General features: G+C 44.1%; 1 protein-coding gene across 1 annotated transcript; it reads right to left on the reverse strand.

Moving 5' to 3' along the window:
* Positions 1-245: 245 nt before the first annotated feature.
* Positions 246-1,451, reverse strand: LOC116873653 (olfactory receptor 10H2-like). The gene is given in 2 exon segments (XM_032867518.1): positions 246-1,273; positions 1,276-1,451. Coding segments are annotated over 2 exon segments (1,164 nt in total). The 5' UTR covers positions 1,412-1,451.
* Positions 1,452-18,484: the final 17,033 nt, after the last annotated feature.

Below are 18,484 nucleotides of genomic sequence, written 5' to 3' on the forward strand. Positions count from 1 at the left end.
GGTGAATTTTATGGCATGTGGATTATATCTCAAGAAAGCTGTTTGATTACAAATAAAACTAATGTCTGAACACAAACCAATGGAGGAAAAAGAAGAAAAGTTCACATTTATTGAGCACCTGCCATGTTATGGGTGTTGTCACACATCTCTACCAATTATACTCAGTGGTCACTGTTAACCCATTTTACAGATGAGGCTACAGTCATCCTTCTACCTTTTTCTAAAACCATCTTCACACTGGCCACTTAAATGTTGGAGGGATAAAGTTTGCTAAGGAAGGTCTTCTTCATGGCAGTCTTCAGCTCCTTGTTCCTGAGACTGAAGATGATGGGACTGAGGAAGGGCGTGAGGACTGTATAGGTGATGGCCATCAGGGTATTGCTTTCCTGGGAGTGAAGACCCTTGGGCTTGAGGTAGATAATTGAGGCAAAGCCATAATGCACAATGACCACAATAAGGTGGGAAGCACAGGTGGAGAAGGCTTTGTGCCTGCCCTCAGCAGAGGGGATCTTCAAGATGGTGGCCACAATTAAGGTGTAGGAGAGGAGGATGAGGAGAAAACAGCCCAACAAGTTGGTGATGCACACCAGCCCCACACCTAGGGCCACTATTGGTACATCTGTTCCACAGGCCAACTTCAAGAGAGGGGGCACATGACATAAAAAATGGTGGATCTCATTGGGTCCACAGAAGGTGAGGTGGAAAATGGCAGTGGCAACCACCAGCCCTATGACCGAACCACCAGCCCAGGACCAGGCCACCAGGCAGGCGCAGCCACGAGGGCTCATGAGCACATTGTACCGCAATGGGTGGCAGATGGCCACGTAGCGGTCATAGCCCATGACGGTGAGAAGGAAGGAGTGGGTGAAGCCGAATGTGAAGGAGAAGAACATCTGGCTGGCACAGGCTGCAAAGGCGATGGTGCAATGGGTGGAGAGCAGGTCGGCCAGCAGACGCGGGGTGATGGCCAAGGTGTAGAGGATCTCAGAGATGGACAGGGCACACAGGAAGAGGTACATGGGCGTGTGCAGGCTGCGTTCACTCCAGACAGTGGCCATGATGAGCAGGTTCCCCAGTAGCGTGAACAGGTACATGAGCAGGAACAGCAGGAAGAAGACGGGCAGGAGATGAGGTGGGAAGGTGGAGAAGCCCAGAAGGATGAATTCAGACACGGAGCTGTGGTTTAGGCCCAGAGTGGCAGCCATCCCTGGGTGGAGAGAGAGCAGAGGCGACCTGGTGGGCAGGAGCTCCGGGACCAAACTGAGCCCAGGCCAGAGGACTTCCCGGAGGAAGAGGAGACCCTCACCCTGCAGACCATGGCCATTCCCTCCACCACCTAATGCTCATAATGACTGTCACTGCACCTGGGAGTTGCATGGGGTTCATGGAACATCATGAACCTCAAGTGCATAGGGAGGGCCCTGGAGCATAGTAAGAATGCAGTAAAAATAATACTAATAATAATAACTACAACTACTGTTATTACTATTACTGACTCCATGCACAACCTCCTGGCTTTCCTGCCTTGGAGCATACTGGCCACTCCATGCTTATCTCCAACTCTGTGATTCAAAATCCGTCCTGAACTGTAAGTGTAAACTACTCCCTGATTGCTATCTTCAGCTGGAGGTCACATCTCCTGTGTGGCATGGAGAGGATATAAGCTCTGTTTAATTGTCAGCATTGCCCCTTACTGGCTCCCTGGGAACATGGAATAATATTTCTTATTCCATAGGGCTGTAGTAACACTAAGGTGAAGTGTGCACGTTCAGCTCTTAGTTACTATTGTTGTTGTGTGGTCCTACTTGTGTGAGTCCCCCACAAGGATGTGGCACTGACCAGCATCACCAGATCACATTCTCCGACCCCTTCTGGGCCCTCTATCTCTGGTCACTTAACAATGCAATTCACTGAATCTCCTTCCATCTCCTCAAGCTCTACCCACTCTCCTGTCCCCAGTCGCCTGCTTCGTGGAGCAACCAATGCTGGCAGCTGTGGGTTCTCTCATACCCTTCTCCAAGAGGCAACAGACTCACATCTGTCCCAGCTCCCTGTGAGGACAGCTCTCCTTCCAAGCATCTGCTCCATCCAGGGTTACTTCTCTGTCTTTCTGTCTCTCTATCTTCCTCTCTCTGCCACCAACAGGCGTGATGCAAAAATGCAACACCTTTTTAACAACACAGGATGGATCAACCAATGAATGGATAAACAAAAAGTGGTATGACGATATGATGGAGTATCTTTGAGGCATACAAAAGCATGAAGTACTGACACACATTACAACATGCTGAGACAATATGCTGAGTGAAAGAAGCCAGCCACAAAGACCACATATTGTATGAGTTCATTTATTTGAAATATGCAGAATAGGCAAATGCATTTAAGACAGAAAGCAGATTAGCAGCTGCCAGGGAACGGGAGGAGGATGGAATGGGAGTGGACTTTTAATGTGTTGTAGATTTCCTTCAGGGGTGGGGAAATGTCTTGGACCTAAATGGAGGTGTTGGTGGCACAACATTGGGAATGTTTAAATGGCACTCAGTTGTGCCATTTAAATTGGGAAGGAGGAGGGGAAACTGGAAATCTGCATTGTTGGTGGGATAGCACAGTCGTTCAAGAGCTATGGAAAACAGTATGAATGGTTTTATGTTCATAAATTAAAAATTAAAAATAGAACTACCTGTGCCTCAGGCATCCCACTTCTGGATGGATATGCAAAAGTGGCATAAGCAGGGTCTGGAAGACATATTTGCATACTCCTGGTCAGAGCAACACTAGCTACAATAAACCTGAGATGGAAACAGCCCCATTGGTCATTGGTGGATGGATGGATAAACAAGGTGTGATATATCCGTACAATGGAATATCATTCTACATTAAAGGAAGGAAATCCTGTCTTCTGTTATAACACCAGTGAAGGTTTACACTATGTGGAATCAGCCAGTCCCCAGAAAGGAGTCCCCAGTACCTATCCGAGGTACCTAAAGCAGTCAAATTCATAGAAACAAAGTAGAATGGAGGTTGCCAAGGGCTACAGAGAGTGGGAAATGGAAAGTTTTGTTTAATGGGTGTAGAGTTTCTGTTTTGCAGGATGAAAAGAGCTCTGCAGATCTATTACATAAAAATGTGAATATACTTAGCACCACTGAACTGCATACTTAACAATGATTAAGATCATATATTTTCTGTTGTGTGCTTTTTACACAACAAAGTATGAACACTTGCTACATCATAAATGAACCTTGAAAACATTATGCTATGTGAGAAAAATCCAGGCATGAAAGACTTTCTGAAGAAAAGGTCTGATTCCTTTAATATGAAATACCCAAGATACACAAATTCATAGACACAACAAGCAAATTAGGGGCTAGAGCCCTTGCTGAGGGGCCTGGGGAATGGGTAAGTGATTACTAATGAAGGCAGTGTTTCCTTTTGGAGTGATGGAAATATTTGACAACTACAAAGGGGTGGTGATTGCACAACATCATGAATGTGCCAAATGCCAATAATCTATTCAATAAAAAAAATGGTTAATTCTATATTATGTGAATTTTGCCCCATTTTTTTAAGAAAGCAAAACAGGCCTTTTTCGGCCCTTCTTTACTTCTGAGTTGTCTCTCCCTTGATTCACAGCCCAGCCTGTCCCCAGAAAGACAGAGAGTGAGTGTCTAGGGCCAGAGGAGAGATGAGGGAGGAAGAACCCACCACCTGCCCTCAAGCCTACCTGTGCCTTCCAGGGCAGCCACTGAGCCTCTGCCCAGGTGTGTGTGAGAACAGAAGGAGAAGCACCTCAGAAGAGCTCTTCTCAGGGATGGGCGGCCTCCTGTCTCACAGACTGGGATCTGGGTGCCCCCTGTGTCTCACAAACACGTCCATGTGGGCGGGCCCCACACTTCCACATACCTGCATTCCCCTTGCCACCTATCCCCACAGGTACAGCTGCTTTAAGCTCTCACACCAGATAGGCACACAGCAGGCCCACGGGCACCTGAGCCTAGCTGTCAGCCTGCCCAACCACACAGATGGGGAGACCTGGCTGCGGGGATGGACCCACACAACAGCAGAGTCGTGGACACAGGCACACCTGCAGGTGCACACAGACCTACACTCTCACAGTAGGACACAGCACAAGCAGGAAGATGGTGACTAACGCTGGTGTCCCTGACACACAACCTTCCCGCTAAGATCTGCAGAGACAGCCAGGAAGTGCACAGGACACTCATGGACTCGCGTGCACACAGCCCAGCCTGGCTGCGCCATTCCCGATTAGAGGTCTCCGCCCAGGTACTGTTTGCTTCAGACTTCGTTGGGCCGGGTTCTGGGTCCCAAGATCCACCCCAACATTCTTATTACCCACAGTCTTTCTCTGCATCCCGCGCTTCCATCACCTCCTCCTCAAAGACACCCAGGGGCACACACTCGCCTCTGTTGTTGGCGGCGGGGAGCAGTCTGGAGCGTCACAGGGGAAGCCCTGGGTGCCCTCACTGGCACTCAACACCAAGAGCTCAGAAGTGCGGTGGGCAGGGCAGGAGACTGCACTTGCACTTTATCTAGCTGTACTCCAGTGGCATTCCAAAGGCTTCCCAGGGGGAGGCGGGCTGCTGACTCAGCTTGTGGGCGGGGCCACCATCATAGCCCCAGTGGGGGGTGGGGAGAAGCAACAGGACTCCAGAGATTTCTATAAGCTTCCCTGAGATTCACCGAGAGCTGTACATGCAGCCTCCAAACTTGCCCTAAGGCCTCCCAGCTGGGCTGTGTAGAGGAAAGTTAAGTCTGGAGATGGAGGTGACAAGACAGAGGAAGAAATACAACAGGAGGCTGGCGTCCCTCCCATGCCCTCTGAGAATACTCCTTTGTTCTCATGCATTATGTACTAGCACACTCCATTCCCAATTCTCAGGCTCCATCCACACCCCACAAACAGGCACCCCGGGGCTAACCCAAAGAGGACAGCACAGGTTCTCAGAGCTTTGGTGGAGAAACCCTGGGTCCCAGGCCCTGGGACTGGTCCAGAAGAGAGCAGTGTCTGGCCTCTGCAGAGGCAGAGGTGTTGGGCCAGAGATGGGATCTCTAAGGCATGTCCTTGCTCTGGGCCCAGGCTGCTCCAGGCTAAGGTCTGATGGAGGGGAGGACCCAGTGCCACACCATCACAGTTACCAGCACCTGACTTGCCTTGCACTTGGGCTACAGTGCAGCTCAGTGTCCACTCACCTGCCACTCCCCGTGTTCTCACATCCGGGCCCCCTGCATGGTGTGAACACATCTGACCTAGAACACAGCACCCGTCCTTGTATTGGTTTCCTGGGCCTGAGGGGACAAATTACCACAAACTGGGGTGCTCCAAACTCCAGAAACTAGCAGTTCTGGGGGCCAGGGGTTAGCACGGTCATTCCTTCTGCAGGCTTTGAGGCAGGATACCCCTGCTTCTCTCTGGCTTCTGGTGGCTGCCAGAAGACTTGACTGCATCATTTCAATCTCTACCTGCCTTCACATGAACTTGTCCTTGTGTCTGTATGTCTGCTCCTCTCCTTATAAGGACACTAGTCATTAGACACCAGCATTTAGGGGCCCAGCACGCAGCATGATTTCATCTTGAGATCCTTCTCTAATTACATGTGTAAAGACCCTATTTCAAACAAGGTCACATTCTGAGGTTCCAAGTGGGCATGCACTTCTGAGTGACACTATCTTGACCCACTACAGCATCCATCCTGATCCAGTTCTCTGCTTCAGGTCTGACCTCTGCACCTGCCTCCTGCACAGCATCAGAGGGATCCTGCTGAAGAGACCACATTCCATCTTCCCCCCTGCTTGGAACCAGCCATGGCTCCCTAGTTCCATATGCTTCACTGCAGCTAACAGTCTGGTCCTTATTGGTTTCTCCAGTTTCCTCTCTAAGCTCACTCTCTTTCTTCCAACACAGACCCCCACTTTGTATCTGTAGGCTAAAATGAGATGGGAACATTTTCAATTTCTTGAGTGTACCAGACTCTCTCATCCCCAGATCCCACTGCATCCCTCGTACCCCACTTCCATCTGCTTCAATCAACCGGTCTCACTTCACGTGCCACCCTCTCCAGGAATCCTATCCTGTGTCCTTGCACCACTGGCTTGGCCAGGGGCCTGTCTGACTCCTAGCTTGCCCTGAAGTCCTACATCACATGGTGCTGTCATCACCAGTTATGGGTCTGTGTCTCTCACTAGACTTCACCAGACCTCCCATGGCAGAGATGGAATCTCATTGGGAGCATCCTGTGTTCCCTGCACCCAGAATGATAAAAATTAAATGGAACAATACATGCACAGTACAAATGCATTAATGGAAACAGTGAAGGAAGCACATACACAGTGCTGTGAGACCCTACAGCGCCAGTGGGAAAGGAGGGAGGTGGCATGAGCTGAACTCTGAAGGATGAACAATCCCTGGCACATGGAGTCAGGGAGGGAATAGCTGGCAAAGGAACCAACTTAAGAAAAGGCATGGAGAAATGCCCAGAATGGAGTCGGGGGAGTCTGGGAAATCATTCAGGGTCAAAATGTAAAGGGACTTTAGACACCTTGGATCCACCTTTGTAGGGTCCAAGGGCGAGTGGTAGAAGGAGGTGTCAGCCTGGACTGAGAGTTCCATCAACACTCTACTCTAAGCTCTAGCCCACTGGCACAGCAGAAGACCCAGAATGTGAGGGCAATCTGGAAATTCCTGGCACTACTCAAGTCCAGAAAGGACATGAAAGAAACATATGTTCAACCAAGAAGTGAATTCAGGAATAAGGAGAAAGATCTTTGTTGTTGCTTCTGGATACACAGAGAGGTCAGGATATAAGGCTAAGGTCACAGAAAGGGGTCAGGAGGAAGCCAGGAGACCGAGTGGAGCCCAAAGTATTAGCTGAGCTGGGTCTTGCAATCCAGCCTCGAGGGTAACGCTGTGATCCTGGACAAGTGGCTTGGCTGCTCTGGGACTCACTTTCTCTTTTATGAAATGGGGGTGAATGATAAGGAGGAGACACTTGTGTATAAAGAACCTGGCACACAGTAGGTGTGTGGGCAAGGTGAACTCTACCCACCTCAGCACCCATCTCAACCTTTTTCTTGAACTGTGGGCACCATGCTTTCATTTTTCTCACAGGTATTTCTTGTGCACCTACTGTGTGCCAAGCAGTCTGTGGTCACTGGAGATAAAGTGACCAAAACCAATGCTCCTTTAAAGCACAACCTTGTAGCTTTGCTCAGCTGTTCTGCCAGGCAGGATCTGTGCATTTCTGGGTCTCTGCACTCGGTCTGATGCAGGGGTGACCAAGAAATATTGTCCTAGTCGTTTCCTACCCTAGACATTCATCAACCCCCACTGGGTGCCAGAATCTGTATTCACAGCTGCAGACAGAGAGACGGGTCAGACCCAGCCCATCCCCAGTGAAGTCCTGTGCTTACTTCTCTACACGACATGGCACTCTTGGCCCCAGGAATGTGGGGGCAGTTTCCTATGAGTCTTCCATCTGACTCCAGGCTCATGGACATGGCAGGACTCATTAATTGTCAGTAGATTTCCTTTTCAGATCCTTTTACTTCTGTGAATTTCAGGGAAGTCACCGGGGCTGTAGTGTCCTGAGAGTCTACAGCACCTTCATGACATTTATCTCCAAGGATATGAATGATTTCAGCATTTGCCTGTCTCTCCCCCTTGCCTGGTAGCCTTAAGTGTTAGCACTTAGGTCCAGTCACTTTTCATCTCTAGCACAAACTAGAACACCGCAAATGTGTATGGCACAATATTCAACTACAGACTGGACAGTTAAGTCAATTGAAAAACTCTTCAAATCCTTGGTCATCGTTTTGCTTAAGAAGTCCCTGCTCATTTTGCTAGGCGGCAGTGTGTTGGTACATGGAAGAAGGAAGTGCCATGTTTGATCTGCTCCTTGATAGCTGGGTAAAGTCGGAACAGGACACACTAGCTGGTTGGTTTGATAAGAATGACTGGCCTTGGTACCCAAACACTGTAGGCCAGATAACTCTTATCTCTGGCTCAGAGGACATCCAGCCCTAGCTAGCATGTATCCAACAGTTGTGTATGCAACGCCTGAGCCCTTCTCTGGGGAGCCCACAATGACCAGGACTGACATGCCTGCTCCTGTGCACATGACAGTAGAGGGGAGATGGTGGATGATAGCTAACTAAATTTAGACAAGAATATGAGATGAGTGAGGAAGGGAAGGTGGTGGGCTATGAAAGCAGGGAAGATTGCAGGAGTTTTATGGAGAAGGGGGCATTTCAGCTGAGACTTTCTCCTCTCCACTAGAGTGTGAGGAAAGGGTTCATCAGGCAGAGAGAATAGCATGTTCTGGGGATGTGAGGTGGGAAGATGGTTGTCCATTTCAGGAATGGAAGAAAGCCAAAGTGGCAGAGGGCTTGGACAGGAGAGGAGGAGTGAGTGGCTCAAGATGGTTTAAAGCCAAACAGGGATCTAAACAAAAGGACCCTACTCCATAACCCTAACTGCCACGGGATGGAACTCATCTACAGGAAATACCAGCTATGATACACACAAGAGGATAGATGGGTTACTATGATGTCAGTCAAGTAGTCACTCCTGAAAAGTCAATTTCAGGTAAATTAGGGATGAGCCATTCCTATTTCAGGAGGATTTTGCAGCTCACCTAATTTCTCTAGTGTTGTAATGAGAGATGAGTTTGTCTTCTCAGCCAGTTTTATTGACCACCTATTAGGTGCCCAACTATGGGCACACAATATTAAGCTAGTTCAGACTGGTCCTACCCTCTCAGGGTTGCTAGTCTAGTGGGGAAGGATGGAAGGTGTTGATCAGGTAATACTATAATGCAATGCAGTGACCATTACTGTGGAAGTAGAAGCTTCAGCTGCTCTCAGAGCTTGGAGACTTTTGTCCCTGTCTGTGTCCAGCAACATGCTGTGTTCACAAAAGCCACTTGGCACCATGTGGTTTGTGGGCAACGGTTCTGCCATGGTTCATGTTGTAGAACTTGACCTCTTTGAGCTCCAGGAAACTGGTGCATGAGCCAAAAAATGGTCACCACCATTTCACACCAACTTCTCTTGGTGCTAATGAAACACTATGTCTGAGCTTGAAATTAAGATGGGAAAACTCTTTGGGGACCATTCCTCTGGAGTGAGCCGAACTTACCTACCTTGAGGTGTGTATTGAAACTCATCTGCCTGCAGGTCTGTGGCCAATCCTTAGGGACGCTTTAAATTCCACAAAGGAAGTGGAGGTGGGGAATTGTGTGCCAACTTTTAATGAGTTCCCAGCTGTGACTTGTTCAGTAATGACCATGGTCTTGGCTTCTAAGGATTGGTATGCCAGCTGGGCTTGGCAGGCTATGCACGGAAGGGGTCCCATTGTGCTCTTTCATGCCATTGACTGACTCCTGATGAGCCTAACTCAGTCCACCTCTCTGTGTCCTCCAGGAAGTAAGCCCAGGGGCCCGGGCAGATGGGCTCTGAGCACATGGGGGCAGGGCTGGAGGTGCTGGATTCAGATAATTCTCCTAATCTCCTGCTACTCCAAGACATCACCTCCACTGAATTCTTTGGGGGCTTTTTGTTTGCTTCTTTAAACAAAGACTAACTAGCCACCAGTGTGAACTGTTCAGCTCTCTTGAGGTTCTTTAACACAGATTGATAGGCAAAGAGAGACTTGCATGTAGTAACTTGGGTGGCTCTGTGCCTCAGGGCACTGACTCACATCAGACAGACTCAGGTGGAAATCCTGGCGAGCCACTTCCTTGTTGTGGGACCTTGGTGCAATGACTGGATCTCTCTGATTCTCTGTCTGAAAACGGGGACACCAATAGTAATAGCACCTGCCTCATGTATAAGCTGTCTGGTACTTAGCACATGTTCAGGAAGTGCTCGGTACTGGTATTTCATCACTGAGGAGAGCCCTGTAGCAGCCTGGGTCCAGTGAATTGAATCAGCTCCCTGTCTACCTACCTTATCCCATGCCTTTGGAACTCCTCCATCCATTCATCCATCAAACATTATTGAGTGATTTCTGTGTTCCAGGCCCCTGAAATTTAAACACAGGGCAAGGAAGATGAGGTTCCTTCTGGTTTTTAACCTTCACATGGGGAGGGACTCATTTATAAAAGAAATGCTAATTTTAAGGAAATGGATTTGTGGTTTCCGTTCTTGGGTCAGATGTAACAGCAAAGCAAACATTAAACGGTTATTATATCAGAGTCAGTGTGGGTTGTGAAGAAATCATTTTCCTGGATTTAGACTCTTCCCCAGTGAGGATCGGGTCCCATGGTTGTTTGTTTAAACCTACCATTGTGAGCATGCTATGAAGGTACATACACAGGTTGTATCTTTCCTTAATGTCAGCTTTATTCAGTCTTAAAGCCAGGTTAATCTAATTATAAAGCAGACTCAGGATTCCAAATTCACTGACATTTTACTACATTTTTATCTTGGCTTCATAGATTTCACACAAAGCAAAGTACAAGACAATGTCATACAACAAGCAAGATAGTGCAAGGGGTACTTTGTTAACTCCTTAGTTAACAAACCAAATACAAAGTCAGTCTGTGAGCATGCAGTTGGGAGGAGACCTTGGTCTGAAAGGACCAGCTCTCTGTACTGCCTCTTATTATGTTCAAGCAGTGGAGGATCTCTGTTGAGTTCAGTGATCAATCGGGCAGACCTTTTGCAGGAATTATCTTTTTTAGATGTGGTCAGATGTGAAAGGGGCAGCATTTGGAAAGTCTGACAGTTTGATGCAAAAATGCTCCTTTTTAAAAATAATTTTTTATTTTTTATTAACATATAATGTATTAACCCCAGGGGTACAGGTCTGTGAATTGCCAGGTTTATACACTTCACAGCAATCACCATAGCACCTACCTTCCCCAATGTCAATATCCCCACCACCCTCTCCCTACCCCTCTCCCCCTGGCAACCCTCAGTTTGTTTTGTGAGATTAAGAGTCTCTTATGGTTTGACTCTCTCCTGATCCCATCTTGTTTCATTTATTCTTTTCCTACCCCCAAACCTCCCATGTTGCCTCTCAACTTCCTCATATCAGGGGATCATATGATAATTGTCTTTCTCTGATTGACTTATTTCGCTAAGCACAATACCCTCTAGTTCCATCCACATCGTCGCAAATGGCAAGATTTCATTTCTTTTGGTGGATTCATGGTATTCCATTGTGTGTATGTATATATACATATATATATATACATACATATGTATATATGTATGTGTGTATATATATATATATATACACAGCATATATATATATACACAGCATATATATATATATATATATATATATGTATATATACATACACACACCACTTCTTCATCCATTCATCTGTTGATGGACATCTAGGTTCTTTCCATAGTTTTGCTGTTGTGGACATTGTTGTTATAAACATCCACGTGCATGTGCCCCTTTGGATCACTACATTTGTATCTTTAGGGTAAATACCCAGTAGTGCAATTGCTGGGTCATCGGGTATCTCTATTTTCAACTTTTTGAGGAACCCCCATGCTGTTTTCCAGAGTGGTTGCACCAGATAGCATTCCCGCCAACACTGTAGGAGGGTTCGCCTTTCTCCGCATCTTCACCAGCATCTGTCATTCCCTTACTTGTTAATTTTAGCCATTCTGACTGGTGTGAGGTGGTATCTCATTGTGGTTTTGATTTATATTTCCCTGATGCCAAGTGATGTGGAGCACTTTTTCATGTGTCTGTTGGCCATCTGGTTGTCTTCTTTGCAGAAATGTCTGTTCATGTCCTCTGCCCATTTCTTGATTGAATTATTTGTTTTTTGGGTGTTGAGTTTGATAAGTTATAGATTTTGGATACTAGCCATTTATCTGGTATGTCATTTGCAAATATTTTCTCCCGTTCTGTCAGTTGTCTTTTGGTTTCGTTAGCTGTTTCCTTTGCTGTGCAAAAGCTTTTGATCTTGATGAAGTCGCAATAATTCATTTTTGCCCTTGCTTCCCTTGCCTTTGGTGATGTTTCTAGGAAGAAGTTGCTGCAGCTGAGGTCGAAGAGGTTGTTGCCTGTGTTCTCCTCAAGGATTGTGATGGATTCATTTCTCACATTGAGTTCCTTCATCCATTTTGAGGCTATTTTCATGTGTGGTATAAGTAAATGGTCCAGTTTCATTTTTCTGCATGTGGCTGTCCAATTTTCCCAATACCATTTGTTGAAGAGACTGTCTTTTTTCCATTGGACATTCTTTCCTGCTTTGTTGAAGATTAGTTGACCATAGAGTTGAGGGTCTATTTCTGGGCTCTCTATTCTGTTCCATTGATCTATTTGTCTCTTTTTGTGCCAGTACCATACTGTCTTGATGATGACAGCTTTGTAATAGAGCTTGAAGTCTGGAATTGTAATGCCTCCAACTTTGGCTTTCTTTTTCTTTTTTTAAAGATTTTATTTATTTATTTATTTATTTATTTATTTATTTTATAGGGTTTTTTTTTTTTCAGCATAACAGCATTCATTGTTTTTGCACCACACCCAGTGCTCCATGCAATCCGTGTCCTCTCCAATACCCACCACCTGGCTCACCCAACCTCCCACCCACCCCCGCCCCTTCAAACCCCTCAGATTGTTTTTCAGAGTCCATAGTCTTTCATGGTTCACCTCCCCTTCCAATTTCCCTCAACTCCCTTCTCCTCTCCATCTCCCCTTGTCCTCCATGCTATTTGTTATGCTCCACAAATAAGTGAAACCATATGATAATTGACTCTCTCTGCTTGACTTTTCACTCAGCATAATCTCTTCCAGTCCTGTCCATGTTGCTACAAAAGTTGGGTTCATCCTTTCTGATGGAGGCATAATACTCCATCATGTATATGGACCACATCTTCCTTATCCATTCGTCCGCTGAAGGGCATCTTGGATCTTCCCATAGTTTGGCGACTGTGGCCATTGCTGCTATAAACATTGGGGTACAGATAAACCTTCCTTTCACTACATCTGTATCTTTGGGGTAAATACCCAGTAGTGCAATGGCAGGGTCATAGGGAAGCTCTATTTTTAATTTCTTGAGGAATCTCCACACTGTTTTCCAAAGTGGCTGCACCAACTTGCATTCCCACCAACAGTGTAAGAGGGTTCCCCTTTCTCCACATCCTCTCCAGCACATGTTGTTTCCTGTCTTGCTAATTTTGGCCATTCTAACTGGTGTAAGGTGGTATCTCAATGTGGTTTTAATTTGAATCTCCCTGATGGCTAGTGATGATGAACATGTGATGATTTTCATGTGTCTGATAGCCATTTGTATGTCTTCATTGGAGAAGTGTCTGTTCATATCTTCTGCCCATTTTTTTACATGGTTATCTGTTTTGTGTGTGTTGAGTTTGAGGAGTTCTTTATAGATCCTGGATATCAACCTTTTGTCTCTGCTGTCATTTGCAAATATCTTCTCCCATTCCGTGGGTTGCCTCTTTGTTTTGTTGACTGTTTCCTTTACTGTACTCGAGGAACTACAGAACACTCATGAAAGAAATTGAAGAAGACACAAAAAGATAGAAGACCATTCCGTGCTCTTGGATCAGAAGAATAAACATTGTTAAAATGTCTATACTGCTTTGGCTTTCTTTTTCAATATTCCTCTGGCTATTTGAGGTCTTTTCTGCTTCCATATAAATTTTAGGTTTATTTGTTCCATTTCTTTTAAAAATATGGATGGGATTTTGATAGGGATTACATTAAATGTGTAGATTGCTTTAGGTAGCATAGACATTTTCACAATATTTGTTCTTCCAATCCATGAGCATGGAACACTTTTCCATTTCTTTGTGTCTACCTCAATTTCTTTCATGAGTACTTTATAGTTTTCTGAGTATAGATTCTTGGCCTCTTTGGTTAGGTTTATTCCTAGGTATCTTATGGTTTTGGGTGCAATTGTAAATGGGATTGACTCCTTAATTTCCCTTTCTTCTGTACCGTTGTTGTTGTAAAGAAATGCAACTGACTTCTGTGCATTGATTTTATATCCTGACATGTTACTGAATTCCTATATGAGTTCTAACAGGTTTGGAGTGGAGTCTTTTGAGTTTCCCACATATAGTATCATATCATCTGCAAAGAGTGATAGTTTGACTTCTTCTTTGCCGATTTGGATGCCTTTAATTTCTCTTTGTTGTCTGATTGCTGAAGCTAGGACTTCTAGTACTATGTTGAATAGCAGTGGTGATAATGGGCATCCCTGCCGTGTTCCTGACCTTAGCAGAAAAGCTCAGTTTTTCTCCATTGAGAATGATATTCGTGGTGGGTTTTTCAGAGATGGCTTTGATGATATTGAGGAATGTACCCTCTATCCCTACACTTTGAAGAGTTTTGATCAGGAAAGGATGCTGTACTTTGTCAAATGCTTTTTCAGAATCTATTGAGAGTATCATATGGTTCTTGTTCTTTCTTTTATTAATGTATTGTATCACATTGATTTGTGGATGTTGAACCAACCTTGCAGCCCTGGAATAAATCCCACTTGGTCATGGTGAATAATCCTTTTAATGTACTGTTGGATCCTACTGGCTAGTATTTTGGTGAGAATTTTCACATCTGTGTTCATCAAGGATATTAGTCTGTAATTCTCTTCTTTGATGGGATCCTTGTCTGGTTTTGGGATCAAGGTAATGCTGGTCTCATAAAATGAGTTTGGAAGTTTTTCTTCCATTTCTATTTTTTGGAACAGTTTCAGGAGAATAGGAATTAATTCTTCTTTAAATGTTTGGTAGAATTCCCCCGGGAAGCCATCTGGCCCTGGGCTTTTGTTTGTTTGGAGATTTTTGATGACTGCTTCAATCTCCTTACTGGTTATGGGTCTGTTCAGGTTTTCTATTTCTTCCTGGTTCAGTTTTGATAGTTTATACGTCTCTATGAATGTATCCATTTCTTCCAGATTGTTAAATTTGCTGGCGTAGGTTGCTCATAATATGTTATTATAATTGTTTGTATTTCTTTGGGGTTGGTTGTGATCTCTCCTCTTTCATTCATGATTTTATTTATTTGGGTCCTTTCTCTTTTCTTTTTGATAAGTCTGGCCAGGGGTTTATCGATCTTATTAATTCTTTCAAAGAACCAGCTCCTAGTTTTGTTGATTTGTTTTATTGTCTTTTTGGTTTCTATTTCATTGATTTCTGCTCTGGTCTTTATTATTTCTCCTCTCTTGCTGGGTTTAGGCTTTCTTTGTTGTTCTTTCTCCAGCTCCTTTAGGGGTAGGGTTAGGTTGTGTATTTGAGAACTTTCTTGTTTCTTGAGAAAGGCTTGTATCGCTATATATTTTCCTCCCCTCAGGACTGCTTTTGCTGTGTTCCACAGATTTTGAACTGTTGTGTTTTCATTATCATTTGTTTCCATCACTTTTTTCAATTCTTCTTTGATTTCCTGGTTGACCCATTCATTTTCTTTAGAAGGATGCTCTTAGTCTCCATGTATGTGGGTTCTTTCCAAATTTTCTCTTGTGATTGAGTTCTAGCTACAGAGCATTGTGTTCTGAAAATATGCAGGGATGATCCCAATCTTTTGATACCAGTTGAGACCTGATTTAAGACCCAGGATGTGATCTATTTTGGAGAATGTTCCATGTGCACTAGAGAATGTATATTCTGATGCTTTGGGATGGAATGTTCTGAATATATTTGTGATGTCCATCTGGTTCTGTGTGTCATTTAAGTCCTTAATTTCCTTGTTGATCTTTTGCTTGGATGATCTGTCCATTTCAGTGAGGGGAGTGTTAAAGTCTCCTACTATTATTGTATTCTTGTTGATATGTTTCTTTGATTTTGTTATTAATTGGTTTATGTAGTTGGCTGTTCCCATGTTAGGGGCATATATATTTAAAACTGTTAGATCTTCTTGTTGTACAAACCCTTTGAGTATGATACAGTGTCCTTCCTCATCTTTTATTATAGTCTTTGGCTTAAAATCTAATTGATCTGATATAAGGATTGCCACCCTAGCTTTCTTTTGATATCCATTAGCATGGAAATTGTTTTCCATCCCCTCACTTTCAATCTAGAGGTGACTTTGGGTCTAAAATGAGTTTCTTGTAGACAGCATATTGATGGGTTGTTTTTTTTTTATCCATTCTGATACCCTTTGTCTTTTGATTGGTGCCTTTAGCCCATTTACATTCAGGGTAACTATTGAGAGATATGAATTTAGTGCCATTGTATTGCCTGTAAGGTGACTATTACTGTATATTGTCTCTGTTCCTTTCTGGTCTATTACTTTTAGGCTCTCTCTTTGCTTAGAGGACCCCTTTCAATATTCCCTGTAGAGCTGGTTTGGTGTTTGCAAATGCTTTTAGCTTTTGTTTGTCCTGGAAGCTTTTGATATCTCCTTCTATTTTCAATGATAACCTAGCTGGATATAGTGTTCTTGGCTGCTTCTTTTTCTCATTTAGTGCTCTGAATATATCATTCCAGTTCTTTCTGGACTGCCAGGTCTCTGTGGATAAGTCTGCTTTCAATCTAATATTTTTACCATTGTATCTTACAGACTTCTTGTCTTGGGCTGCTTTCAGGATTTTCTCTTTGTCACTAAGACTTGTAAGTTTTACTATTAGATGATGGGGTGTGGACCTATTCTTATTCATTTTGAGGGGGATTCTCTGCACCTCCTGGATTTTGATGCTTGTTCCCTTTGCCATATTAGGGAAATTCTCTACAATAATTCACTCCACTATACCTTCTGTTCCCATCTCTCTTTCCTCTTCTGGAATCCCGATTCTTCTAATGTTGTTTTGTCTTATGGTATCACTTATCTCCTGAATTCTCCCCTCATGGTCCAGTAGTTGTTTGTCTCTCTTTTGCTCAGCTTCATTATTCTCTGTCATTTGGTCTTCTATATCACTAACTCTCTCTTCTGCCTCATTTATCCTAGCAGTTAGAGCCTCCATTTTTTATTGCACCTCATTAATAGCTTTTTTGATTTCAGCTAGGTTGGATTTTAGTTCTTTTATTTCTCCAGACAGGGTTTCTCTCATATCTTCCATGCCTTTTTCGAGCCCCACTAGCACCTTGAGAATCATCCTTCTGAACTCTAGATCTGATATATTAACAATGTCCGTATTGATTAGGTCCCTAGCCTTTGGTACTGCCTCTTGTTCTTTTTTTTGTGTGTGTGGTTAGTTTTTCTGTCTTGTCATTTTATCCAGATAAGAATATATGAAGGAGAGAATAAAATACTAAAAGAGTGGCAAAGACCCCAGGAAAATGTACTTTAACCAAATCGGGAGAGACCCCAAATCGTGGAGGGAAGAAAAGAGGTAAAAAAAAGTTCAGAAAAAAAATTTTAAAAAGAAAAAAATTAAGAAAAAAGAAAAAAGAAAAAAATATATATTAGACTGGTGAATAGAACAGAGCCACCCACTTAATTTTGGGAGTATTTTGCTCTCTTAGAAGAAACTACCTCCCAAAATTTTAAAGAATGGTAAACACGATGAAGGGATACAATATGACTATAAAGATGAAAAATTTTTTAAAAAATTTTCTAAAAAAGAAGTTGATCAGATAAGTTGGTTGGGAGAATAAAGAAAAAGAAAGTAGAGAGAATTTGCTCAGGCTGGAGACTAGAACAAAGCCCAGTGCTAGATTTAGGGTTATATTTTGATCTATTAGAAGAAGTTGTGTCCCAAATTTTTTTAGAAGAAAAAACCTATGTGTATACAAAAATAAAGTTAGCTACTTTATTAGGATAAAATACGACTATAATAATGAAGTTTCAAAAAGATTTTTATGAAAGGTATTGTTAAGATAAACTAGTTTAAAAATGTTAAAAGAGGAAAGAGTAAAGGTTAAAAAAAAAACTTTAGCATAAGAAAAAAATAAAATTTAAAAAATTAATTAACTTTGCAAGACTAAAGAATCATGGGGAGAAAGCCGTGAATTCCATGCTTTGCTTTCTCCTCCTCTGGAATTCTGCTGTTCTCCTTGATAAGTGAACTTGGTCTTGGCTGGATTTCTTGCTGGATCTTCTGGGGAAGGGGCCTGCTGTAGGGATTATCAAGTGTCTTTGCCCGAGGTGGAATTGCACTGCCCTTGCCAGGGGCCAGGCTAAGTAATCCGCTTGGGTTCACTTTCAGGAGCTTTTTTTCCCTGAATGCTTTCCATAGAGTTGTGGAGTACGGGAATGAAAATGGTGGCCTCCCGATCTCTGGCCCGAGGAGCAGAGAGCTTGGGGCTCCACTCTTCAGTGCGCCCTCTGAGAAAAGGGCTCAATCACTCCAGTCTCCCTGGCCTCTGGCCGCACTCTGAGCTCACCTAGCTTGTGACCAAGCATCTCTGTCTCTGGCACATAGCCCTGCCTGGAGTCTCCAAACCCAGCAGATCCTTGCGCTCTTCCAGGGAGGTCTCCCCGGATCTTGAAGTGTCATTGCTCGAAGAGCAGTTGTCTGACTGTGCCACAGATCACAGTTTAAGGTAACCCCGAGTTGAGACCTCACTCCTCAGCTCCATCTCTGTAGCCAGCTTCCCTGCT

This window comes from Lontra canadensis, unplaced genomic scaffold, assembly GCF_010015895.1.
Source record: "Lontra canadensis isolate GAN:19392208 unplaced genomic scaffold, GSC_riverotter_1.0 scaffold35, whole genome shotgun sequence".
In the NCBI taxonomy this organism is placed as follows: Eukaryota; Metazoa; Chordata; class Mammalia; order Carnivora; family Mustelidae; genus Lontra; species Lontra canadensis.